The 25,684-nt window shown below is 47.8% G+C and overlaps 3 protein-coding genes across 3 annotated transcripts in view; 2 read left to right on the plus strand and 1 right to left on the minus strand.

Annotated features, from left to right (window-relative positions):
- LOC129848551 (cilia- and flagella-associated protein 47-like) overlaps window positions 1–14,274 on the minus strand; it is a gene marked incomplete at its 3' end in the record, with an annotated part of 35,247 nt that extends 20,973 nt beyond the window's left edge. The window contains exons 1-11 of the mRNA XM_055915716.1: window positions 13,942–14,274; window positions 13,564–13,718; window positions 13,305–13,420; window positions 13,011–13,149; window positions 12,653–12,878; window positions 11,751–11,920; window positions 11,391–11,533; window positions 10,945–11,171; window positions 6,649–6,844; window positions 4,368–4,614; window positions 2,923–3,075 (exon numbers count right to left, since the gene is read on the minus strand). Coding sequence (XP_055771691.1) covers window positions 2,923–3,075; window positions 4,368–4,614; window positions 6,649–6,844; window positions 10,945–11,171; window positions 11,391–11,533; window positions 11,751–11,920; window positions 12,653–12,878; window positions 13,011–13,149; window positions 13,305–13,420; window positions 13,564–13,718; window positions 13,942–14,082 — 1,913 coding nt within the window. The remainder of the gene's footprint in view (window positions 1–2,922; window positions 3,076–4,367; window positions 4,615–6,648; window positions 6,845–10,944; window positions 11,172–11,390; window positions 11,534–11,750; window positions 11,921–12,652; window positions 12,879–13,010; window positions 13,150–13,304; window positions 13,421–13,563; window positions 13,719–13,941) is intronic.
- A 10-nt stretch (window positions 14,275–14,284) lies between these two features.
- LOC129848554 (60S ribosomal protein L31-like) lies at window positions 14,285–17,723 on the plus strand. The gene is made up of 5 exons (XM_055915720.1): window positions 14,285–14,375; window positions 14,817–14,920; window positions 15,206–15,331; window positions 17,294–17,406; window positions 17,657–17,723. Exons 2-5 carry the CDS (start codon window positions 14,817–14,819, stop codon window positions 17,686–17,688), a joined length of 375 nt encoding a protein of 124 aa, XP_055771695.1. The 5' UTR covers window positions 14,285–14,375; the 3' UTR covers window positions 17,689–17,723.
- Window positions 17,724–17,817: 94 nt separating this feature from the next.
- On the plus strand, window positions 17,818–25,332 carry LOC129848552 (carbohydrate sulfotransferase 10-like). Its single transcript, XM_055915717.1, has 7 exons — window positions 17,818–18,828; window positions 19,288–19,938; window positions 20,473–20,615; window positions 20,798–20,907; window positions 21,015–21,252; window positions 22,412–22,517; window positions 22,864–25,332. The coding sequence occupies exons 3-7, from the start codon at window positions 20,504–20,506 to the stop codon at window positions 23,420–23,422; spliced, it is 1,125 nt and encodes a 374-aa protein (XP_055771692.1). The 5' UTR covers window positions 17,818–18,828; window positions 19,288–19,938; window positions 20,473–20,503; the 3' UTR covers window positions 23,423–25,332.
- The last annotated feature ends 352 nt before the right edge of the window (window positions 25,333–25,684 follow it).

Consider the following 25,684-nt stretch of genomic DNA (forward strand, 5'->3'; position numbering starts at 1 on the left):
GGATGGATTTGTCAGTTTCAGTTTACAGTTTCGTTCTTGCTTAAAATGTTGAACCCACTAAGCATTTACCATCAGGCGACGGTACGGCTGTCTTTTTCAGATATTTTTTGTGGTCTGGACCGGCCTTGATTTCAACATCCCACTGATTTAGATTTTTGATCCGGTCTGGACAAAATTTGAACCATTCATAGACATTTATATTTGGTTCAGATTTGGTCCAGTCCAGCCTTGATTTGACCCCAAAAAACAAGTCTATGACTGATTCAGATATGATCCGGTCCAGACTGGACCAAATCTGAACCAATCATAGATATTGGACATCACAGTATTATATTTATTTTAACCTTTATTTAACTAGGCAAGTCAGTTAAGAACAAATTATTTTTTACAATGACGGTCTACCCCGGCCAAACCCAAACGCAAACGACTCTGGGCCAACTGTACGCCACCCTATGGGACTCCCAATCACGGCCGGTTGTGATACAGCCTGAAATTGAACCAGGGTCTGTAGTGACACCTCTAACTCTGAGATGCAGTGCCTTTAGACCGCTGCACCACTCGGGAGCACAGTACAGTACAGTAGAGTACAGTACAGTACAGTAGAGCACAGTACTGTACAGTAGAGTACAGTAAAGTAGAGCACAGTACAGTACAGTAGAGCACAGTACTGTACAGTAGAGTACAGTAAAGTAGAGCACAGTACAGTACAGTACATGTACTCTATTCTACTGAACTAAACTGTACTCTATAGTACTTTACTGAATAAAACTCAACAGTCCTGTACCAAATCAAATCAAATCAAATGTATTTATATAGCCCTTCGTACATCAGCTGATATCTCAAAGTGCTGTACAGAAACCCAGCCTAAAACCCCAAACAGCAAGCAATGCAGGTGTAGAAGCACAGTGGCTAGGAAAAACTCCCTAGAAAGGCCAAAACCTAGGAAGAAACCTAGAGAGGAACCAGGCTATGTGCCATACTCTACTGTACTCTACTGTACTGTAATGTGATTTTCAAACGTGTGAAACAGCCTAGACGTCTATGATTCGTTCAGATTTGGATCTGGTCCGAACTGACCAAATTTGTTTAGGGGGCGGATCTCATTCGAATAATACCAAGCATGCTTTGCAAGTGTTTGTTGTCAACATTTACATTTTGGTCATTCAGCCGACGCTCTTATCTAGAGCGACTGGCAGTCAGTGCATTCAATTAAGGTAGATAAAGAACAACATATCACAGTCATAGCAGGAAAAAAAAACATTGTGTAACCGTTACTGAGAATGTTATTGTAGTTGAAGTGGTCTGTTGGTTCATTCTGTATGTAGGATTATATTGGACATCATTGCTGCCAGTTTTAAAGCTTTTGAAAAATCTAACATAAGGGAATGTGACTGATGAGGGCAATAATAAATCACAATCTTCAGTTGGCTTCTCCTTCCTATGTTATTGTGATATACAGTCATGCTTAACTCATTGATAATGTAACGTACGTGCAGAAATTTCTCCATAGAATCAATGACTGAAAAATACATGCACGTATTTTCAAAGTCTGTAAATTAAGAATTTTTAACATCCAGAAAATACGCATTTTCAATGTCCGAAAATAAGACCTTTCTTCGACGTCCGAGGTGAAATGCTTTGAAAGGCTGATCATGGCTCACATCAACACCATTATCTCAGAAACCCTAGACCCACTCCAATTTGCATACCGCACCAACAGATCAACAGATGATGCAATCTCTATTGCACTCCACACTGCCATTTCACACCTGGACAAAAGGAACACCTTTTGCTAGTCAATGCTATTCATTGACTACAGCTCAGCGTTCAACACCATAGTGCCCTCAAAGCTCATCACTAAGCTAAGGATCCTGGTACTAAACACCTCCCTCTGCAACTGGATCCTGGACTTCTTGACAGGCCGCCTCCAGGTGGTGAGGGTAGGTAATAACACATTCGCCATGCTGATCATCAACATGGGGGCCCCTCAGGGGTGCGTGCTCAGTCCCCTCCTGTACTCCCTGTTCACTCATGACTGCACGGCCAGGCACAACTCCAACACCATCATTAAGTTTGCTGATTTACACAACAGTGGTAGGCCTGATCACCGACAGCGATGAGACAGCCTATACGGAGGAGGTTAGAGACCTGACCGTGTGGTGCAAGGACAACAACCTCTCCCTCAACGTGATCAAGACAAACTGTAGTGGAGCAGGTTGAGAGCTTCAAGTTCCTTGGCGTCCACATCACCAACAAACTAACATGGTCCAAGCACACCAAGACAGTCGTGAAGAGGGCACGACAAAACCTATTCCCCCCTCAGGAGATTTGGCATGGGTCCTCAGATCCTCAAAAGGTTTTACAGCTGCACCATTGAGAGCATCCTGACGGGTTGCATCACCCCCCTCCCTCTTCTACACTGCTGCTACTCTCTGTTATTATCTATGCATAGTCACTTTAATAACTCTACCTACATGTACATATTACCTCGACACCGGTGCCCCCGCACATTGACTCTGTACCGGTACCCCCTGTATATAGCCTCCACATTGACTCAGTACCGGTACCCCCTGTATATAGCCTCCACATTGACTCTGTACCGGTACCCTCTGTATATAACCCCGCTATTGTTATTTACTTATGCTCTTTAATTATTTGTTATTCTTATCTCTTTTTTGGGGGGGGGTATTTTCTTAAAACTGCATTGTGGGTTAAGGGCTTGTAAGTAAGCATTTCACTGTAAGGTCTAGACCTGTTGTATTCGGCGCATGTGACAAATACAATTTGATTTGAAGACGCATTTTCAGCAGCTGAAATGTGTGTAATGTCAAGTCTTTTCAGTGTCATTTTGCTTACTGGGTAGCGCTTTGGTTGTGGGTGCCAAGATTACAACATACAGAACACACATCCCACTCTGTCTACCTCGCAGTGGTTTTCTGCAAGCGGGTCTTTCGCAGGCTCCTGATGAAGGCTAGGTAGTGATCTCTGTGTCTCTGTCTCTGCTGCTCCTCCTCCTCCGTGAAGGAAAAGTCAGGGTCCATGTAGCGGTAACGCTCCACCCCCGTGAAGATGGTCCTGGGTGGAGGGAGAGAGGATATAAGCAGTTCATAGGCAGAACATAGGGGCTACATAGGACTTTAAAGAACAAAGGGGCTACATAGGACTTTACAGAACATAGGGGCTACATAGTACTATACAGAACATAGGGGCTACATAGGACTTTACAGAACATAGGGGCTACATAGTACTATACAGAACATAGGGGCTACATAGGACTTTACAGAACATAGGGGCTACATAGTACTATACAGAACATAGGGGCTACATAGGACTTTACAGAACAAAGGGGCTACATAGGACTTTACAGGAACATAGGGGCTACATAGGACTTTACAGAACATAGGGGCTACATAGGACTTTACAGAACATAGGGGCTACATAGGACTTTACAGAACAAAGGGGCTACATAGGACTTTACAGAACAAAGGGGCTACATAAGACTTTACAGGAACATAGAGGCTACATAGTACTTTACAGAACATAGGGGCTACATAGTACTATACAGAACATAGGGGCTACATAGGACTTTACAGGAACACCGATGCAAATTGTAAACAGACTACGCTGACTGCCCAGACATCTGGTCACTTTAATAATGCCACATTAATAATGTTTACATATCTTGCATTACTCATCTCATATGTATATACTGTATCTTATACCATCTATTGCATCTTGCCTATGACACTCGGTCATTGCTCATCCATATATTTATATGTACATATTCTTATTCCATCCCTTTACTTAGATTTGTGTGTATTAGGTAGTTGTTGTGGAATTGTTAGATTACTTGACAGATATTACTGCACTGTCGGAATTAGAAGCACAAGCATTTCGCTACACTCGCATTAACATCTGCTAACCATGTGTATGTGACCAATAGAATTTGATTTGATCTGATTTGGAGGTCCAGTAGTTCCCTGCAAACCTGACTGCACTGATACTATTTCCATCATTACTATTAGTAGTACTGATACTATTCCCATCATTACTATTAGTAGTACTGATACTATTTCCATCATTACAATTAGTAGTACTGATACTATTTCAATCATTACTATTAGTAGTACTGATACTATTCCCATCATTACTATTAGTAGTACTGATACTATTTCCATCATTACTATTATTAGTACTGATACTATTTCCATCATTACTATTATTAGTACTGATACTATTTCAATCATTACTATTAGTAGTACTGATACTATTTACATTATTACTATTAGTAGTACTGATACGTCTCTGGAATAGGTCACAGGGTGCCATGGCAGATACTCTATAACTGCCAGTATAACTCAGATGACCTGTAGGTGGTGTCTGGAGAGGCAGGGCGGATGCTGCAGGCCCTGTCGTTGGGGAAGGCCAGTAGCTCCCGCTGGCTACCGTCTAGACTCTCGTTCCTACGGTGGCTCTGCCTCTGACCGTGGCTGTGGAGCCGGGTCTTGGCCGTGCTGAGGACAGCTGCCCGCACCAATCCCACACACCTGCCCAGCTCACTGGAGGGCACCCGGGCATACTGGCCTGTCTCATTGGTCACACCCGGGGTGATTCCTGATACATCACAGACAAAACAATGAATGGGTGGGTCCAAGAACAGGTTGAAGATAGAATGCCAGACAATACTTGGAAGAACTATACAGTATGGGAAGGAGATCAGCGGACAGGGCAGTGTGAACTATACAGTATGGGAAGGAGATCAGTGGAAGGGCAGTGAGGTGTTCAGTGTGAACTATACAGTATGGGAAGGAGATCAGCGGACAGGGCAGTGAGGTGTTCAGTGTGAACTATACAGTATGAGAAGGAGATCAGTGGACAGGGCCGTGTGAACTATACAGTATGGGAAGGAGATCAGTGGACAGGGCAGTGAGGTGTTCAGTGTGAACTATACAGTATGGGAAGGAGATCAGTGGACAGGGCAGTGAGGTGTTCAGTGTGAACTATACAGTATGGGAAGGAGATCAGTGGACAGGGCAGTGAGGTGTTCAGTGTGAACTATACAGTATGGGAAGGAGATCAGTGGACAGGGCCGTGTGAACTATACAGTATGAGAAGGAGATCAGTGGACAGGGCAGTGAGGTGTTCAGTGTGAACTATACAGTATGGGAAGGAGATCAGTGGACAGGGCAGTGTGAACTATACAGTATGGGAAGGAGATCAGTGGACAGGGCAGTGTGAACTATACAGTATGGGAAGGAGATCAGTGGACAGGGCAGTGTGAACTATACAGTATGAGAAGGAGATCAGTGGACAGGGCAGTGAGGTGTTCAGTGTGAACTATACAGTATGAGAAGGAGATCAGTGGACAGGGCAGTGTGAACTATACAGTATGAGAAGGAGATCAGTGGACAGGGCAGTGTGAACTATACAGTATGAGAAGGAGATCAGCGGACAGGGCAGTGTGAACTATACAGTATGAGAAGGAGATCAGTGGACAGGGCAGTGAGGTGTTCAGTGTGAACTATACAGTATGAGAAGGAGATCAGTGGACAGGGCAGTGTGAACTATACAGTATGAGAAGGAGATCAGTGGACAGGGCCGTGTGAACTATACAGTATGGGAAGGAGATCAGTGGACAGGGCAGTGTGAACTATACAGTATGGGAAGGAGATCAGCGGACAGGGCAGTGTGAACTATACAGTATGAGAAGGAGATCAGTGGACAGGGCAGTGTGAACTATACAGTATGAGAAGGAGATCAGTGGACAGGGCCGTGTGAACTATACAGTATGAGAAGGAGATCAGTGGACAGGGCAGTGAGGTGTTCAGTGTGAACTATACAGTATGGGAAGGAGATCAGTGGACAGGGCAGTGTGAACTATACAGTATGAGAAGGAGATCAGTGGACAGGGCAGTGTGAACTATACAGTATGGGAAGGAGATCAGTGGACAGGGCAGTGTGAACTATACAGTATGAGAAGGAGATCAGCGGACAGGGCAGTGTGAACTATACAGTATAAGAAGGATATCAGCGGACAGGGCAGTGAGGTGTTCAGTGTGAACTATACAGTATGGGAAGGAGATCAGCGGACAGGGCAGTGAGAACTATACAGTATGGGAAGGAGATCAGCGGACAGGGCAGTGAGAACTATACAGTATGGGAAGGAGATCAGCGGACAGGGCAGTGAGAACTATACAGTATGGGAAGGAGATCAGTGGACAGGGCAGTGAGGTGTTCAGTGTGAACTATACAGTATGGGAAGGAGATCAGTGGACAGGGCAGTGAGGTGTTCAGTGTGAACTATACAGTATGGGAAGGAGATCAGTGGACAGGGCAGTGAGGTGTTCAGTGTGAACTATACAGTATGGGAAGGAGATCAGTGGACAGGGCAGTGAGGTGTTCAGTGTGAACTATACAGTATGAGAAGGAGATCAGTGGACAGGGCAGTGAGGTGTTCAGTGTGAACTATACAGTATGGGAAGGAGATCAGTGGACAGGGCAGTGTGAACTATACAGTATGGGAAGGAGATCAGTGGACAGGGCAGTGAGGTGTTCAGTGTGAACTATACAGTATGGGAAGGAGATCAGCGGACAGGGCAGTGAGGTGTTCAGTGTGCCGGCTGTGTGCAGGGGGGTGTTGGGTCTCACCAGGGTTGAGTTTGGGTGTGACGCCTGCGGTCTGCGCCCGGCAAACGGCTGACAGGTGCAGGGTGATGGTGTGGAAGCTGCGGAGGCGGAGCTTGATGGAGGAGGGCTCCAGGTGTACCACCTGACCCTGCACCTCCAGCACCTGTTTCACCCTGAACTTCCCCATCTGGTGGGGGGCGAAGGACAGCACCACGTCCTGGACAAAGACACAGATCAATGATTCTGATCAGTTTTCTGTCAGACTCAGGGAGGATATGGAGGATATTGATCATTCATCCTCTCTGTTCTGTCAGAGAGGACGCTTGGAGGAGACTGGGGTTGTCTCCAAAATGGCTCCCTATTTCCTATATAATGTACAACTTTAGGGCCAAAATAAGGAGCCATCTGAACCTGGACCAGGGTTGTCTACCTGGCTCTGCCCTGGGGAGATGGTCCCACTAGGAGGGTCACTGATGAAGTTGACCATCTCTCTACCTGGCTCTACCCTGGAGAGATGGTCCCACTAGGGGGGTCACTGATGAAGTTGGCCATCTCTCTACCTGGCTCTACCCTGGGGAGATGGTCCCACTAGGGGGGGGGGGGGGGGTCACTGATGAAGTTGGCCATCTCTCTACCTGGCTCTACCCTGGAGAGATGGTCCCACTAGGGGGGGGGGGGTCACTGATGAAGTTGACCATCTCGCTACCTGGCTTTGCCCTGGAGAGATGGTCCCACTAGGGGGGGGGGGGGGGGGGGGGGGGTCACTGATGAAGTTGACCATCTCTCTACCTGGCTTTGCCCTGGGGAGATGGTCCCACTAGGGGGGTCACTGATGAAGTTGGCCATCTCTCTACCTGGCTCTACCCTGGGGAGATGGTCCCACTAGGAGGGTCACTGATGAAGTTGGCCATCTCTCTACCTGGCTCTACCCTGGGGAGATGGTCCCACTAGGGGGGTCACTGATGAAGTTGGCCATCTCTCTACCTGGCTCTACCCTGGGGAGATGGTCCCACTAGGAGGGTCACTGATGAAGTTGGCCATCTCTCTACCTGGCTCTACCCTGGGGAGATGGTCCCACTAGGGGGGTCACTGATGAAGTTGGCCATCTCTCTACCTGGCTCTACCCTGGGGAGATGGTCCCACTAGGGGGGTCACTGATGAAGTTGGCCATCTCTCTACCTGGCTCTACCCTGGAGAGATGGTCCCACTAGGAGGGTCACTGATGAAGTTGGCCATCTCTCTACCTGGCTCTACCCTGGAGAGATGGTCCCACTAGGAGGGTCACTGATGAAGTTGGCCATCTCTCTACCTGGCTCTACCCTGGAGAGATGGTCCCACTAGGGGGGGGGGGGTCACTGATGAAGTTGACCATCTCGCTCGCTACCTGGCTTTGCCCTGGAGAGATGGTCCCACTAGGGGGGGGGGGGGGGGGGGGGTCACTGATGAAGTTGACCATCTCTCTACCTGGCTTTGCCCTGGGGAGATGGTCCCACTAGGGGGGTCACTGATGAAGTTGGCCATCTCTCTACCTGGCTCTACCCTGGGGAGATGGTCCCACTAGGAGGGTCACTGATGAAGTTGGCCATCTCTCTACCTGGCTCTACCCTGGGGAGATGGTCCCACTAGGAGGGTCACTGATGAAGTTGGCCATCTCTCTACCTGGCTCTACCCTGGAGAGATGGTCCCACTAGGAGGGTCACTGATGAAGTTGGCCATCTCTCTACCTGGCTCTACCCTGGAGAGATGGTCCCACTAGGAGGGTCACTGATGAAGTTGGCCATCTCTCTACCTGGCTCTACCCTGGAGAGATGGTCCCACTAGGGGGGTCACTGAGGAAGTTGACCATCTCTCTACCTGGCTCTGCCCTGGGGAGATGGTCCCACTAGGGGGGTCACTGATGAAGTTGACCATCTCTCTACCTGGCTCTACCCTGGAGAGATGGTCCCACTAGGGGGGTCACTGATGAAGTTGGCCATCTCTCTACCTGGCTCTACCCTGGAGAGATGGTCCCACTAGGGGGGTCACTGATGAAGTTGGCCATCTCTCTACCTGGCTCTACCCTGGAGAGATGGTCCCACTAGGGGGGTCACTGAGGAAGTTGACCATCTCTCTACCTGGCTCTGCCCTGGGGAGATGGTCCCACTAGGGGGGTCACTGATGAAGTTGACCATCTCTCTACCTGGCTATACCCTGGAGAGATGGGCCCACTAGGGGGGTCACTGATGAAGTTGGCCATCTCTCTACCTGGCTCTACCCTGGAGAGATGGTCCCACTAGGAGGGTCACTGATGAAGTTGGCCATCTCTCTACCTGGCTCTGCCCTGGGGAGATGGTCCCACTAGGGGGGGGGGGGGGGGGGGGGGGGGTCACTGATGAAGTTGACCATCTCTCTACCTGGCTTTGCCCTGGAGAGATGGTCCCACTAGGGGGGGGGGGGGTCACTGATGAAGTTGACCATCTCTCTACCTGGCTTTGCCCTGGGGAGATGGTCCCACTAGGAGGGTCACTGATGAAGTTGGCCATCTCTCTACCTGGCTTTGCCCTGGGGAGATGGTCCCACTAGGAGGGTCACTGATGAAGTTGGCCATCTCTCTACCTGGCTCTGCCCTGGGGAGATGGTCCCACTAGGAGGGTCACTGATGAAGTTGACCATCTCTCTACCTGGCTCTACCCTGGGGAGATGGTCCCACTAGGAGGGTCACTGATGAAGTTGGCCATCTCTCTACCTGGCTCTACCCTGGGGAGATGGTCCCACTAGGAGGGTCACTGATGAAGTTGGCCATCTCTCTACCTGGCTCTACCCTGGGGAGATGGTCCCACTAGGAGGGTCACTGATGAAGTTGACCATCTCTCTACCTGGCTCTGCCCTGGAGAGATGGTCCCACTAGGGGGGTCACTGATGAAGTTGGCCATCTCTCTACCTGGCTCTACCCTGGAGAGATGGTCCCACTAGGGGGGTCACTGATGAAGTTGGCCATCTCTCTACCTGGCTCTACCCTGGAGAGATGGTCCCACTAGGGGGGTCACTGATGAAGTTGGCCATCTCTCTACCTGGCTCTGCCCTGAGGAGATGGTCCCACTAGGGGGGGGGGGGGGGGGGGGGGGGGTCACTGAGGAAGTTGACCATCTCTCTACCTGGCTCTGCCCTGGGGAGATGGTCCCACTAGGAGGGTCACTGATGAAGTTGGCCATCTCTCTACCTGGCTCTGCCCTGGGGAGATGGTCCCACTAGGAGGGTCACTGATGAAGTTGGCCATCTCTCTACCTGGCTCTGCCCTGGGGAGATGGTCCCACTAGGGGGGTCACTGATGAAGTTGGCCATCTCTCTACCTGGCTTTGCCCTGGGGAGATGGTCCCACTAGGGGGGTCACTGAGGAAGTTGACCATCTCTCTACCTGGCTTTGCCCTGGGGAGATGGTCCCACTAGGAGGGTCACTGATGAAGCTGGCCATCTCTCTACCTGGCTCTACCCTGGAGAGATGGTCCCACTAGGGGGGTCACTGATGAAGTTGGCCATCTCTCTACCTGGCTCTACCCTGGGGAGATGGTCCCACTAGGGGGGTCACTGATGAAGTTGGCCATCTCTCTACCTGGCTCTACCCTGGAGAGATGGTCCCACTAGGGGGGTCACTGATGAAGTTGGCCATCTCTCTACCTGGCTTTGCCCTGGGGAGATGGTCCCACTAGGAGGGTCACTGATGAAGTTGGCCATCTCTCTACCTGGCTTTGCCCTGGGGAGATGGTCCCACTAGGAGGGTCACTGATGAAGTTGGCCATCTCTCTACCTGGCTCTGCCCTGGGGAGATGGTCCCACTAGGAGGGTCACTGATGAAGTTGACCATCTCTCTACCTGGCTCTGCCCTGGGGAGATGGTCCCACTAGGGGGGGGGGGGGGGGGGGTCACTGAGGAAGTTGACCATCTCTCTACCTGGCTCTGCCCTGGGGAGATGGTCCCACTAGGAGGGTCACTGATGAAGTTGGCCATCTCTCTACCTGGCTCTGCCCTGGGGAGATGGTCCCACTAGGAGGGTCACTGATGAAGTTGGCCATCTCTCTACCTGGCTCTGCCCTGGGGAGATGGTCCCACTAGGGGGGTCACTGAGGAAGTTGACCATCTCTCTACCTGGCTTTGCCCTGGGGAGATGGTCCCACTAGGAGGGTCACTGATGAAGTTGGCCATCTCTCTACCTGGCTTTGCCCTGGGGAGATGGTCCCACTAGGAGGGTCACTGATGAAGTTGGCCATCTCTCTACCTGGCTCTGCCCTGGGGAGATGGTCCCACTAGGAGGGTCACTGATGAAGTTGGCCATCTCTCTACCTGGCTTTGCCCTGGGGAGATGGTCCCACTAGCAGGGTCACTGATGAAGTTGGCCATCTTTCGGAACTTGAAGGTGACAGAGAGTAGAGGGGAGAGGTTGTGGAGCACACACAGGACGTCCACACGCTCTCCCATCAGGCACTGCTGGAAGCTGAAGCTGTTGCCGGGGCTGGGGACCAGGGAGACAGGGAGGGCTGAGCCAGTCACCGCCAGCTCCACACAGTAACCTGGGGATAGAGGTCAGGGCTTAGAGGTCAGGGGTCAAGGACAAGACAGTCCCAGATCAAACACAACATTTCTGTTATAGCTGTTGTACACATGTTAGTCAGTACCCCTCACCAGAGAATGGCTTCAATTGTTGTTTTTACTAATGATATAATATACATTATTAAATTGCAGAATATTGTTCCTGCTATTGGTAAGGAACAGATTGAGGCTTGCTGTACCATTGTGGGGAAGTACAGTGGAGTGCTGCTGGTGGTTGAAGCTGTCTTTACTTCCCACCGTCTGAAACTTGAGGAAGAGGGAGTAGTCTTGTTTACTGGCTGCTGCTGAGGCCCCACTGGTCTTCTGCTCCTCCCTGCTCCTCCTGAAGAACAGAACAACCATTATATACTGCCTGTTATAATATCTTTATACACATTTATACCCACACATAGACACACACACATAGACACACACACACATAGACACACACACATAGACACACACACACACACACACACACACACACACACACACACACACACACACACACACACACACACACACACACACACACACACACACAAAGGAGGGCTGTATACCTTCTGCTGACAGGATGGAAGCAGACCCACAGAGTGGTTTTGTCGTAGGGTCTCAGTCGTCCCTCGTTGGGCACACAGGCGATCACAGTGGAGGGATCCACAGGGGTGTTCCTGTTACGAACACTCCTCTCTATCAGCGCTGCGTCTGTACTCCTCTGGAGGTCAAAGCCCTGATGAAACACACACGCACACACACACACACACACACACACACACACACACACACACACACACACACACACACACACACACAGACACACACACAGACAGACAGACAAAGAGACAGACAGACAGACAGACAGACAGACAGACAGACAGACACACAGACACACACACACACACACACACACACACACACAGACACACACACACACACACACACACACACACAAAAATGTATTTAACATTATTTTACCAGGTACATTGTCTGAGAACACATTCTCATTTACAGCAACGACCTGGGGAATAGTTACAGGGGAGAGGAGGGGGAAATGAATGAGACAATTGTAAACTGGGGATGAATAGGTGGCCATGATGGTATGAAGACCAGATTGGGAATTTAGCCAGGACACTGGGGTTACCACCCCTTGTACGATAAGTGCCATGGGATCTTTAGTGACCACAGAGAGTCAGGACACCCTTTTAACGTCCCATCCGAAAGACGGCACCCTACACAGGGCAATGTCCCCAATCACTGCCCTGGGGCATTTATTTAGACCAGAGGAAAGGGTGCCTCCTACTGGCCCTCCAACACCACTTCCAGCAGCATCTGGTCTCCCATCCAGGGACATGTGTGTGTTTTCTCTCTGTGTGCGTTGGTGCATGTGTGTGTTTTCTCTCTGTGTGCGTTGGTGCATGTGTGTGTTTTCTCTCTGTGTGCGTTGGTGCATGTGTGTGCGTACCACTTCTGTCCCTGAAGCATCGTCCTGCAGCACCACCATCCAGTCGCAGGCCTGTGGTCCATTGTTCACCAGAACCACCTTTTCTACCCGGGAAGTTCCAAAGAAGACGTGTCCGAAGCGGAGGCAGGACAATCTCTCCCCCTCTAGGTTCTGGAGCTCCAGGCTCTGGTCCAAAACATCAGCCCTGATCTTCAGGACCACGTCCTTACTGTTCTGCAGCTTCACCCTGGGAGAAAGGGAAGGAGGGAGGGAACTCAATAAACACACACAAAATGCACAAACAAAGAACCATAAGTAACACTAAGCAGAATAAGGTGGAGCGTTTAAGATGATGTTCAAAAGTCTCTAGTTTCCTTACTGGGCCTCCTCTCTGACCCTCGTGGGTCTGTCAGTGCAGAGTTCCACCTTCAGCCACTGGGTTGCGCCAGGCTGCAGGACACCACTGCTGGGAGAGAGCCTGATGGACTGGTCTCCATCATACAGCACCTGAAAAGCTCCTTCAGCAAGGCCAAGGGCATGAACAGCAATCAATTCATATAACAATGAGAAAAATACCAGAAAAAAATCAGCTAGATTACTGCAAATGTCAACTAAAATCAATCAAAGCAAGTTTACAGAAGTGGGTTCAATGGGAGAGGCAAAAGCATAATACCTGGAGCAGATCCCTGATTGGTCAATTCCACCTCTTTGCTGATCACCTGACTGTTTGCCATCACAGAGCCGAAATCAGCGAGAGATTCCATGGTGAGAGAACATACCGGGGAGAACCTGCAGGAAAGCCCAAATATAAGTAACCTTGGATGAGACCTGAAGATTGCATAAACCCACTAATGCCTAGGCACATGTCTGTTGGAACCCACGAAAGCTATCACATGAATGAGTTCTGTTATAACAGGTATGACTCTACTTACGCTAAGAGGGGGATCTCCATGGCTTTGTCTTCCAGAACAAGGAGCAGACGGTCACAGACATCCTCATCTTTCTCAGGCCTGAACTCTAGAGTGCCACTCAGGGACAATCCAGCAGCAATGGGGGTTTCTGTGTTTGTCACCCTGAATTTAAACAGCTTGAGTGGTAGGACGGGTTGATAAAATTAAAGAAGAGAGGGGCAGGGCAGTATGAAGGGTGGAATTAACAAAAGTGTATAATAATGTATTGCATCAATCAAAATGAGTTTATAAATTAGAATAGGACAAAAGCGCGATGAAAACTAAGCACAAGTTGCTCTGAACTTTACTAACGTATTACACACAGACAGCTGACAGGCAGCACTGCAGAAAGGATTTCACCTTTGATGTGGGTTCAAGCAGTCTCATTCTTTTCGAGGTAATTCCAGTGTTGGTCACCGTGACAGTGGTCTTGTAAACCTTCCCTGCTTTTACGTCGGTAAACTCAACAACCGGGGGATTAATTCTAACATTCGTTGCCATATTGTTATATCTAAAAGTTGAGAGACTAATAGCAAAATTCGACGATTTATCCCAGTTCAGGTTTTGGTCCTACGTTATCAATGAAATAGGCTTCCTTTTCTGCACTAGTAATGTTTCAATGTATAAAGCTAACCACATACCGATACAGTGTAGCGTTCATGGTTACCAAGGCAACAAGACGTAGTAACATTGTCAAAGGTATTTGTTTTCTACGGACCACATTCAGCCGGATCTATTTCCGTTAACCAAGATCCCCTTTTCCGGTCCTTCCTTTTCAACAGTTCTCCACCAAAGTGAGTTTGGCTGATTGATAATCCTCGTACAATCTAACTCCATCTTGCAGTATTTATGCATAAAACACATCTTTTCATTGTCCAAATCCATAGTTGTGCACCTCATTGTCAATCGGTTTTGAGTTTGTGATGCTTGTGCATTCATTTAGTTAACAAAAATAGTCAGAACTTTAGTTACCGTACACACCACAGGCTCCGTAACATGCTAGCTGGCTAACTACCAGACATAACATATACTTTTGCCAGCTAACTACAGGCAGTCCAATTAATGGTTACATTTAGCCATTTTCATGAGCCATTTTTGTTTCGGTGGAGCAGGGATGTTTTCCTGTTTTGGACGTTAGTGTACCTGGCTAGCTAGCTAACGTTAGCCTAGCAGTTCTGGCGTTTTACTTTGTATGGGACAATCTCAACTTGAACCGTCCCGGTTTGTCTTTTCAGATGGCTCCCACCAAGAAGGGAGAGAAGAAGAAGGGGCGTTCAGCCATCAATGAGGTGGTGACCAGAGAATACACCATTAACATCCACAAGCGCATCCATGGAGTGTAAGTACTGTGGTGCAAATGGACAAATTCACCAACAGAAGCCAGGTCAATCAATGTTGGCTCAGCCTCCTCAAAACCCTTGTGTCATTTGCACTTGAAGTCGTTTTTCATCAGTACCAGAGGATATGGTCTGGTGTGACATCATAAGGGAGTATTTACATCACAGAGCATGGCTGTTGACAAATCTGCTGTTCCTCTAAATTGGCAGGTGTCCCTCAAGATGTAGGCTAGTTTTTGTTAGTCCCCTGCGGCTGGTCTTGATCAGAAAGTTCCTTCTCTCTACAGGAGCTTCAAGAGGAGAGCTCCTCGCGCTCTCAAGGAGATCCGGAAGTTCGCCATGAAGGAGATGGGAACTCCTGATGTACGCATCGACACCCGCCTGAACAAGGCTGTGTGGACCAAAGGCGTCAAGTAAGGACTAATGAGACGCCTGTTTTAAGATTAATCGGGTGTATTTATTAGTGCACACTGTAGCAGAATGTTTTGCAACAGTAAACATGGGGTTTCTGTTGGACAAGTTCAGAAGTTTCTCCCCGTTTCTGCCGTTTGCTTCCATTTGGTGTCTAGTGAATACACCCCTGTTATCATATGAATCCGGTATTACTGTACTTGTGTTTCCCAAACCACATTAAGTTGGTTAAACAATCACTGAGCCCATTTGTTGAATCGGGCGCTTTCAGCGGGATTAAACATTTTGGAACATTTAGAAATAGGGTATGTTGATCAAACATGCCTCTCTGACATGTAGAATAAGGAATCACATCGGCTCTGTTCATGGCATTTCTATCTGCAACGTTCAAGAACGTTTGGCAGCTGAACATGGCCCAGGTGTGCTTCCTCAGGAACAATACGTGTTCCAATATCAAAAACATGGAATAGCTGGGGGTGCTTGAGGAAAGGGTTTGGTAACAGCTCTTTATCTGCCCATACAACCACTTATGGTTGTTGACACAAATAGCACTACAAATTTTGTTGCACAAGCATGTTTTCATTCTGCTTAGTACTAATGTTCACTTGTGTTATGTACAGGAATGTGCCATACAGGATGAGACTAACGTTCACCTATGTTATGTACAGGAACGTGCCATACAGGATGAGACTAACGTTCACCTGTGTTATTTACAGGAATGTGCCATACAGGATGAGACTAACGTTCACCTGTGTTATTTACAGGAATGTGCCATACAGGATGAGACTAACCTTCACCTGTGTTATTTACAGGAACGTGCCATACAGGATTAGACTAACCTTCACCTGTGTTATTTACAGGAACGTGCCATACAGGATGAGACTAACCTTCACCTGTGTTATTTACAGGAACGTGCCATACAGGATGAGACTAACGTTCACCTGTGTTATTTACAGGAATGTGCCATACAGGATGAGACTAACGTTCACCTGTGTTATTTACAGGAATGTGCCATACAGGATGAGACTAACGTTCACCTGTGTTATTTACAGGAACATGCCATACAGGATTAGACTAACGTTCACCTGTGTTATTTACTGGAATGTGCCATACAGGATGAGGCTAACGTTCACCTGTGTTATTTACAGGAACGTGCCATACAGGATGAGACTAACGTTCACCTGTGTTATTTACAGGAACATGCCATACAGGATTAGACTAACGTTCACCTGTGTTATTTACTGGAATGTGCCATACAGGATGAGGCTAACGTTCACCTGTGTTATTTACAGGAACGTGCCATACAGGATGAGACTAACGTTCACCTGTGTTATTTACAGGAACGTGCCATACAGGATGAGACTAACGTTCACCTGTGTTATTTACAGGAACATGCCATACAGGATTAGACTAACGTTCACCTGTGTTATTTACAGGAACATGCCATACAGGATTAGACTAACGTTCACCTGTGTTATTTACTGGAATGTGCCATACAGGATGAGGCTAACGTTCACCTGTGTTATTTACAGGAACGTGCCATACAGGATGAGACTAACGTTCACCTGTGTTATTTACAGGAACGTGCCATACAGGATGAGACTAACGTTCACCTGTGTTATTTACAGGAACATGCCATACAGGATTAGACTAACGTTCACCTGTGTTATTTACTGGAATGTGCCATACAGGATGAGGCTAACGTTCACCTGTGTTATTTACAGGAACGTGCCATACAGGATGAGACTAACGTTCACCTGTGTTATTTACAGGAACGTGCCATACAGGATGAGACTAACGTTCACCTGTGTTATTTACTGGAATGTGCCATACAGGATGAGACTAACGTTCACCTGTGTTATTTACAGGAACGTGCCATACAGGATGAGACTAACGTTCACCTGTGTTATTTACAGGAACGTGCCATACAGGATGAGACTAACGTTCACCTGTGTTATTTACAGGAACGTGCCATACAGGATGAGGGTACGATTGTCCAGGAAGCGCAATGAGGATGAAGACTCCCCAAACAAACTGTACACACTCGTCACGTATGTCCCTGTCACAACATACAAAGGTGAGGCGTAGTCAATACCAATTGTGCCTTCATAGGGTTGCTACAGTATAATTTATTCAGACTTGTGCTGAAACGTGAACGATAGTCTCAATTCCTGTATATCCCTGTTCTGTTCTTGATTTTTCTAATAGCAAATACACCAATATGAAAGATTTAGTTTGATCATCTTTTCTGCCCTGGGATGATGAAGACAGAGGTTTATTATTGTCACGCTCTGTTGCTGAAACCTTTTTCTTTCCTTTGTCAACAGGTCTACAGACGGTCAATGTTGATGAGAATTAGATCTTCAACGCTTGTAGAATAAATGTATAAAATGACTTTTGTCTGATGTCTTTATTATACACTACAACAGGGTTCCCCAACCTGCGGCCCGCTTGCTGAATTTGGCCCACGGGTTTTATTTGCCCCCCGTTTTCTGGGCAAAAATATATTTTTGTTGGGTGGAAAGTTGAACATAAGATTGTAAAAACAGCAGGAAGTCAGCTCTAAGTGATTTTAATTCCACATCTGTTCCCAAGCATTCCCACGCATAATAGAGATATATGTGATCGTATAGAAATGTAAGCAAGGTTTGAAATGATTGTTTTAGTCAAACATCTGTTTGGGCTTCTTGCAGTCAATTTGCACTCTACAGATGATTTGTAATTATGTTCCAGCCCCCCGACCAATCCCCACTCCCAAAAGGAATGGTCCTGAGGCTGAGTCTAGTTGATCATCCCTGCACTACCAAGTAGATGAACTGTTCTGAATACAGGCCTACTTGAAGCGTGTCTGTGACTTGCATGTCTGGATGAGGTTGGGTTCCTAAATGTAACTATTCATGACATTATAAATGCGCAAACACCTCACACTTCTCCCTTCCTTTTCTATTGACTCAAGCTACTGCCTTTTTCAACTTCCTCAAACACCTTATCCTCTGTGGAAGACCATTGTCCAAGCACTGCCAGAACCATGATGTATATATTTATTAGGTTCTTTGAGATTGTCAGTGATGATAAGCACTATATATAATACATATTATTAGATGGGATTGAAACCCTATCCATTGACCAGTCATCTGTGTTAGCCAATATAGTCTCTTGAGGGTTTACCCATAATTTCCAAATACTTTTGAATCCTGATCCCAGTGTCTAGCAAGCTGGAGTTTTGCATTTTGAGTGCAAATTTCAGACACTCTTCATCTCGTCTCTGCCACCTCAGTTATATGTGCTATTCTGATTCAACATGGGGATATTTTTTTAATGACGTGATGAGTGTCTGACATTTACACTTAATTTCTCCAGCTGGCTGTCACAGAGGGTGTTGCGGTCGGCCCTCCAGGACACCTACACCACCCGATGTCACAGGAAGGCCATAAAGATCATCAAGGACATCAACCACCGAGCCACTGCCTGTTCACCCCGCTATTATCCAGAAGGCAAGGTCAGTACAGGTGCATCAAAGCTGTTTTTCAGTCTCTCGGTCCCAGCTATCTCAAGGCCATCAGACTGTTAAATAGCCATCACTAGATGACCTCCACCCAGTACTCTACCCTGATCTTAGTCACTGTCCCTAGCCGGCTACCACCCAGTTACTCAATCCTGCATGGAATCATAGGTCACTTTAATAATGTTTACATACTGTTTTACTCATTTTATATGTAAATACTGTATTATAGTCAATGCCACTGACACTGCTTGTCCTAATATTTATATATTTCTTAATTCCATTAAAATACTTTTAGATGTGTGTATTGTTGTGAATTGTTAGATACTACTACACTGTTGGAGCTAGGAACACAAGTATTTCCCTACACCTGCAATAACATCTGCTAAATATGTGTATGTGACCAATACAATCTAATTTGATTTGACCTCCCTGGCACATCCAACTGGCTGTAAGGAATGATGAGCTGTTGGGGGAGGGGTTCACCTTAGCTGAGGGGGGTGTTCTTCTAAACATCCAAGCCCAGCTGCTCCCCAAGAAGACCAAGAGCAACAACAGCAATGTCATTTATGCAAACAATGCCAATAATACCCATGATGCTGACCATGTAACTGAGGTATTGTATGTATTTAATAAAACAATAAGTATTTCACACGGTAAGCCTTATCCTGATATGTGTATATTGTGCAACACTGATAATTATTCCCACTGGCATCTGAATGTACAACAGGGTACACATTGTTGTCCAAACACACATACAGCATGATATGACTGGGGCGGGTAGTCAATGTTGCATTGCGTGCCATATGAAGCCATGTATGATGGTAACCCATAGTCTACGCTCATTTTATATTTGCAGTGAGCATATGTACAACTTTTTGTGTAGAGTTTTTTTTTTTTTTTTAAACGGGAGCATACGATATCACTGGCCAATTGCATAGCTAGTTCTCGGGTAGTCTTGTCCAGTCCTATGTTGTGCCGTGTAAACATTTGAACGCTAGGGGGCGAAATTGGTCTGTGTTATTGCATCAACAACATGGATAACGGGACAGGTACGCGAACATCACAAGAAACGTTACTATTGCATTAGTTGCAATTACACAGCAGGTAAGACATCACATTTGGGTTTTACAATGGGAAACTAACTATCAGATCATTTTCTGATCAAGTCAAACGTACTCAGGAGCAGGCCTAGCTTGCTACACTATTCGGAATGGTCAGAATTATGGCTAGCCAGCAAACAGCAACAAGCTAACAGTAGCTAACGTTAACTGAAGTTAGCCAGCTAGTTGAGCTAAATTGATCTCGCCCTGGCTTTCAGTGGGGACAGTTGTTTTGACCGCGCCTATAGTTAGTTGGTGATTGGCATAAATGGTAATGTAGTTTGACAGCCTGCTGAAATGGTAGCCTATGGATGCTAAGCTAGCTAGGTAGCCTGCTAAGTAACTAGTCTCTCCTCACTGTCCCTGTGCCACTCCTCTGCCTGTGCCGGTGGAGCGCCCGCCTGAGTCCAAAGATTATGACAACTAGCTAACGTTAACTAGCCTTCAGTCCAAATAGTATGGTACGGTTTCCCCCTTTCATCTGTGCAGAGTCTGGCGAGAAAGACTACCTGCTATTGCTAAACAGCTGTTTCTGCAGGTACCGTCGCTACTTCGATGGCCCACGGGTGATGCAAATAACGATGCGGCACCACTGGCTGCTCGTCGGGGCTTGCGGCTGGGTGTTGCTCATCCTCGTGTTTGCCAACAAGTTTATCAATTTTAACGCCAGAGCCACGGATGGTAAGTTATCAGACTGAAACCTGATAGTTTTTTTTCTCATCAATACTACCTATCTATTCCTTTCAGTAATTGTTCAGCTAGAGTTGTAGCTATAGTTACATAACAGCTATGCTGTTAGATTTAAATGTCAAGTCTATCCCCCTTGGAATTGTCTTGTGATCTCTTAGTGTTTTGTGTTTCAGACTATGGGGAGAAGACTGAGATGCAGAGTTGGACTCAACCAGGAGTTAAGACCATCAAATCACTGCCAGCTCAGAAATCAGACAGAAGAGCTCCCAAGTCATCAGACCTGGTAGGTGTTTTGTTTGTGTGTGTGCGCCCTTGAAACAGAGTCATAAGTTACTTGAATTGTGTGTGTGTGTGTGTGTGTGTGTGTGTGTGTGTGTGTGTGTGTGTCAGTCCTCAGTAGGCCCCTCCTCCATGGCCAACCCAACAGACTGGAACACTGTGGAGACGAGGCGTCTGGAGCTGCTGTCAGCCGTGTGTAAGAACGACTCCCTCAGGAACCTCACTCACACCTCAATCAACAAGTTTGTCTTGGACCGCATCTTTGTGTGCGACAAACACAAGATCCTCTTCTGCCAGACCCCCAAAGTGGGCAACACTCAATGGAAGAAGGTCCTCATCGTTCTCAACGGTGAGTGAGGGAGGACTGTAGGGAGAGAGTCAGTGAGGGAGGACGGTAGGGAGAGAGTCGGTGAGGGAGGACGGTAGGGAGAGAGTCGGTGAGGGAGGACGGTAGGGAGAGAGTCGGTGAGGGAGGACGGTAGGGAGAGAGTCGGTGAGGGAGGACGGTAGGGAGAGAGTCGGTGAGGGAGGACGGTAGGGAGAGAGTCGGTGAGGGAGGACGGTAGGGAGAGAGTCGGTGAGGGAGGACGGTAGGGAGAGAGTCGGTGAGGGAGGACGGTAGGGAGAGAGTCGGTGAGGGAGGACGGTAGGGAGAGAGTCGGTGAGGGGGGACGGTAGGGAGAGAGTCGGTGAGGGGGGACGGTAGGGAGAGAGTCGGTGAGGGAGGACGGTAGGGAGAGAGTCGGTGAGGGGGGACGGTAGGGAGAGAGTCGGTGAGGGGGGACGGTAGGGAGAGAGTCGGTGAGGGGGGACGGTAGGGAGAGAGTCGGTGAGGGGGGACGGTAGGGAGAGAGTCGGTGAGGGGGGACGGTAGGGAGAGAGTCGGTGAGGGGGGACGGTAGGGAGAGAGTCGGTGAGGGGGGACGGTAGGGAGAGAGTCGGTGAGGGGGGACGGTAGGGAGAGAGGCGGTGTGGGGGGACGGTAGGGAGAGAGGCGGTGTGGGGGGACGGTAGGGAGAGAGGCGGTGTGGGGGGACGGTAGGGAGAGAGTCGGTGTGGGGGGACGGTAGGGAGAGAGTCGGTGAGGGGGGACGGTAGGGAGAGAGTCGGTGAGGGGGGACGGTAGGGAGAGAGTCGGTGAGGGGGGACGGTAGGGAGAGAGTCGGTGAGGGGGGACGGTAGGGAGAGAGTCGGTGAGGGGGGACGGTAGGGAGAGAGTCGGTGAGGGGGGACGGTAGGGAGAGAGTCGGTGAGGGGGGACGGTAGGGAGAGAGTCGGTGAGGGGGGACGGTAGGGAGAGAGTCGGTGAGGGGGGACGGTAGGGAGAGAGTCGGTGAGGGGGGACGGTAGGGAGAGAGGAAGGAAGACGGTGACAGTGTCAGTGAGTGATGATGAGTAAAAGTTGACTCAAAACGTACTTATCTGTCTGTAAATTGTAGTGATGTAGTAGCCTCGATCCCAGTGAAGGACGAAAAAATAGTGTTCTTTTCTGTCCTTTTTCCCCTCAGGAGAGTTCTCCACTGTGGAGGAGATCCCAGAGAACTTGGTTCATGACCATGAGAAGAACGGACTGCCCCGCCTCTCCTCTCTGACGGAGAAAGAAATCACTAAAAGGTTAAGGCTCTGCTCCAATACTTCAGAAATGCATCCTATCGTCCTTCCTTGAAGTAATCACAGATCTGAATTAGTTAGATTGGTTAAAGTAATAAGATGGTAATGTAGGCTACCATTGCTTACACTTACCCAATCACTTGCTATCTTAAGATGAATGCACTAATTGTAAGTCGGTCTGGATAAGAATGTCTGCTAAATGACTCAAATGTTATAGAGCTGTGCTTTACGTCAAGGAAGGGCGGCTCGTTTTGCTTAACACCTTTGACTTGTTTGGCCCTGCCCTGTATTCCATTGTGGTGTTCTGATTCTATGGGACTCACACTGGCTTTTTGTTTTATCTCGCCAGGTTAGCAACATACTTCAAGTTCTTCATCGTCAGAGACCCGTTCGAGCGCCTCATCTCCGCCTTCAAGGACAAGTTTGTGAAGAACCCGCGCTTCGAGCCCTGGTACAAGCACGACATCGCTCCCGCCATCATCCGCAAGTACCGTAAGAGTCACCGTGACAACGACAACAACAAGGCGACTACGGGCCTGCGCTTCGAGGACTTCATCCGTTACCTGGGCGATGAGCCCGGGCGGCGCCGCATGGACCGTCAGTTTGGGGAGCATGTTATCCACTGGGTGACGTACGCGGAACTCTGCGCCCCCTGTGACATCACGTACAGCGTCGTGGGGCACCACGAAACTCTAGAACGCGATGCCCCCTACATCCTGAAAGCTGCCGGGATAGAGCGTCTGGTATCGTACCCCACCATCCCCCCGGGGATCACCCGTTACAACCGGACCAAGGTGGAGCGCTACTTCTCAGGCATCAGCAAGCGGGACGTCAGGCGGCTTTACGGCCGGTACCAAGGAGACTTCAGCCTCTTCGGCTACCCCAGCCCGGACTTCCTGCTAAACTGAATGACAATGACACTAAAGAAAGACTGTTTTGCAACGATATTATAATAATATAATGTCTCTCTAATCTAACATGCATCTTAATCAGTGTGTGGTTTACTGAAGAGGTAGGGAGGGTGTAGCTAGCTAGCCGCCTAGCCTGGCTGCTCTAACTAGGAGCCATAGTAGAGACTAGTGATCCCCACCATCCGGGCTCGAGCCAGGGAGGGATGGAGACTACAGGTTGGTCTGATATAACGTGCTGATCTGCTGTAGGATGATCGTCACTCCTCTACCTGGCTGACAGTAATTCCTGTCTCGACCTAGCAACACTTCCTGCCTCTGCCTAGCAACTGTCACCATGGGCGATGACTGTACTACATGCCTCTACTTCCTGGTAGCCGTCACCATGGTGGCCATGAATGGCATGAGGACCGAGGTGATGGAGAGTTACTCACTATGGTCATGGCTAATGGCTGTATTCGCCATACGACCAATGAATTAAGTGCCACATTTTAATGTTATTTAACAAAGCTTTTTGTATTATAATAATTACTTTATTTAAACCAGAGATTACTGTTACATACTGTGCTAAATTGTACCACCCTCTGCACTACTTCCACACGAAGCAGGTCTGCTACTGGTACTGCATTATGGACTAACACTGAAGTGGGTCTGGGAGACAGTAGCCTGGTTAAACCAGACTGAATGCTGAGCACACCATTGAAACGGAGCAGAATCAGTTTGAATGCGAGGTTATAGAGATGGTAGTGAAACACTAACCGGTTAACAATATCAGAGCCCCAGCTCTCTTCCCTCCAGTCTAACCGCTCATACAGAGTAGAGCAACTCCATCTAGCTTCAAGACTCGGCACCTATATAAATGGTGTGATTCTGTGATCTCAAAGGGTTGACAAGCGCTGAGTGGGAGGAGTCAGTGTCTGCAACGCCTGTGTTCGGGCGACAGGAGGAAGGTTCACTGTGGTGTAACTCCTGCTGATTGGCTGAAGCTACTACAGTGGATAATACTATGCCTGTATTATGTCATGGGGTGTACAGTCCCTGGGTCTTACCTCATGTTCCCATCCAGTACAGTAGACAGACAGATATATAGATGGCCTTCAGGGTTAATCCAGTTAAATTCAGCCCAGACACATAATATGGGATCATGGCAATATGGATTGGAGGCATACAGCCAACCCTCTTCTATACCCATACTTATGTCAAAGAAGGTGGATGAACGAAGATGTCTTACTCAGGCTGTTTACGTTCTACTTAAGCGGTGGCTCTCCCGTAGACACCATTGCGATAGCAGCTGTGTCTGGTCTACTTAGTTCCTTGACTGTATATAAACCATAAAGTGAGGGAGTGGGATGCCTCGCTTCCTCTGTCTGTTTGCCACCTGTAAGGGCAGTACATTAGACTACATTGGCACTGTACCTGGGAGAAGGAAAAAATGGTTTCATTTTCTCATCCTCAGAACTGTTATTTCACAATTGAATTCCATGAATTGTCTTATTCTTCATCCTAAACACGACACCGTCCAATGGCGTCCATGAAGAGAAGTGAGTGACAGTTTCCTGTTGACCTTTTTTAACCAACCAATGTTTGGTATGGTCAGTCACATGGTATTGACAGAGCTAGGTGGACAGGCCATGGTTACTGAGTAATAAAGGTTTCATGTAAAATATAAAACTGGTCTTTTGCACTCTTCTCTGTACCACAACACATGTATGATGCTTTCAGTTATTTTCTCTTTACATGTGAGGTCAGTTAAACCCTGCAGTAGACCTGATATTCTCATTCTAGCAGTAGACCCACCACAATTCAATCAATTACACCTACGGCTGGGCCATATGGGCAAAATATTATAGCACTGTATTTAACTTTTTTATTTTATGTTTTTGAATAATAAAAGTTGTACATGTTCTTTATGAGTAGTGTGTGATCCTAAGGTGGCAACACATAGATACTATGTGATTTCAAAATGGGTCTTTCTCCATTCTGATTGTTTTATACTGTTCAATTCAACCCCCCCAAAAGTCACAATTTTCATCCATTTCTGCATTTGAGATCATTTCTACACTGCCACGTAGGGCTACACGATATGGGCAAGCAATCTGGGCCTTCCTTTTAACCAAATGTTGCAATTTGACTTGCATTTAGAGCATAACACTTAACTGTTGGAATCATGGAAATATGTATTTTCTAGTTATATAATAGTGGGCACTTTTAATACAGTGTTTGACTTGACAACGAATGAAAATGCCAGGGAGGAGTTATTGT

The sequence above is a fragment of the Salvelinus fontinalis genome, unplaced genomic scaffold (assembly GCF_029448725.1).
Source record: "Salvelinus fontinalis isolate EN_2023a unplaced genomic scaffold, ASM2944872v1 scaffold_1060, whole genome shotgun sequence".
Classification (NCBI taxonomy): Eukaryota; Metazoa; Chordata; class Actinopteri; order Salmoniformes; family Salmonidae; genus Salvelinus; species Salvelinus fontinalis.

Excerpts from the sequence above, each read along its gene's own strand:
- LOC129848554 (XM_055915720.1), top strand. The coding sequence starts at position 14,817 with ATGGCTCCCACCAAGAAGGGAGAGAAGAAGAAGGGGCGTTCAGCCATC. Across the intron at positions 14,921-15,205 it reads CACAAGCGCATCCATGGAGT|GAGCTTCAAGAGGAGAGCTC; the intron begins GTAAGTACTGTG and ends TTCTCTCTACAG. Across the intron at positions 15,332-17,293 it reads GTGTGGACCAAAGGCGTCAA|GAACGTGCCATACAGGATGA; the intron begins GTAAGGACTAAT and ends TGTTATTTACAG.
- LOC129848552 (XM_055915717.1), top strand. The coding sequence starts at position 20,504 with ATGCAAATAACGATGCGGCACCACTGGCTGCTCGTCGGGGCTTGCGGC. Across the intron at positions 20,908-21,014 it reads CTCCCAAGTCATCAGACCTG|TCCTCAGTAGGCCCCTCCTC; the intron begins GTAGGTGTTTTG and ends TGTGTGTGTCAG. Across the intron at positions 22,518-22,863 it reads GAGAAAGAAATCACTAAAAG|GTTAGCAACATACTTCAAGT; the intron begins GTTAAGGCTCTG and ends TTATCTCGCCAG.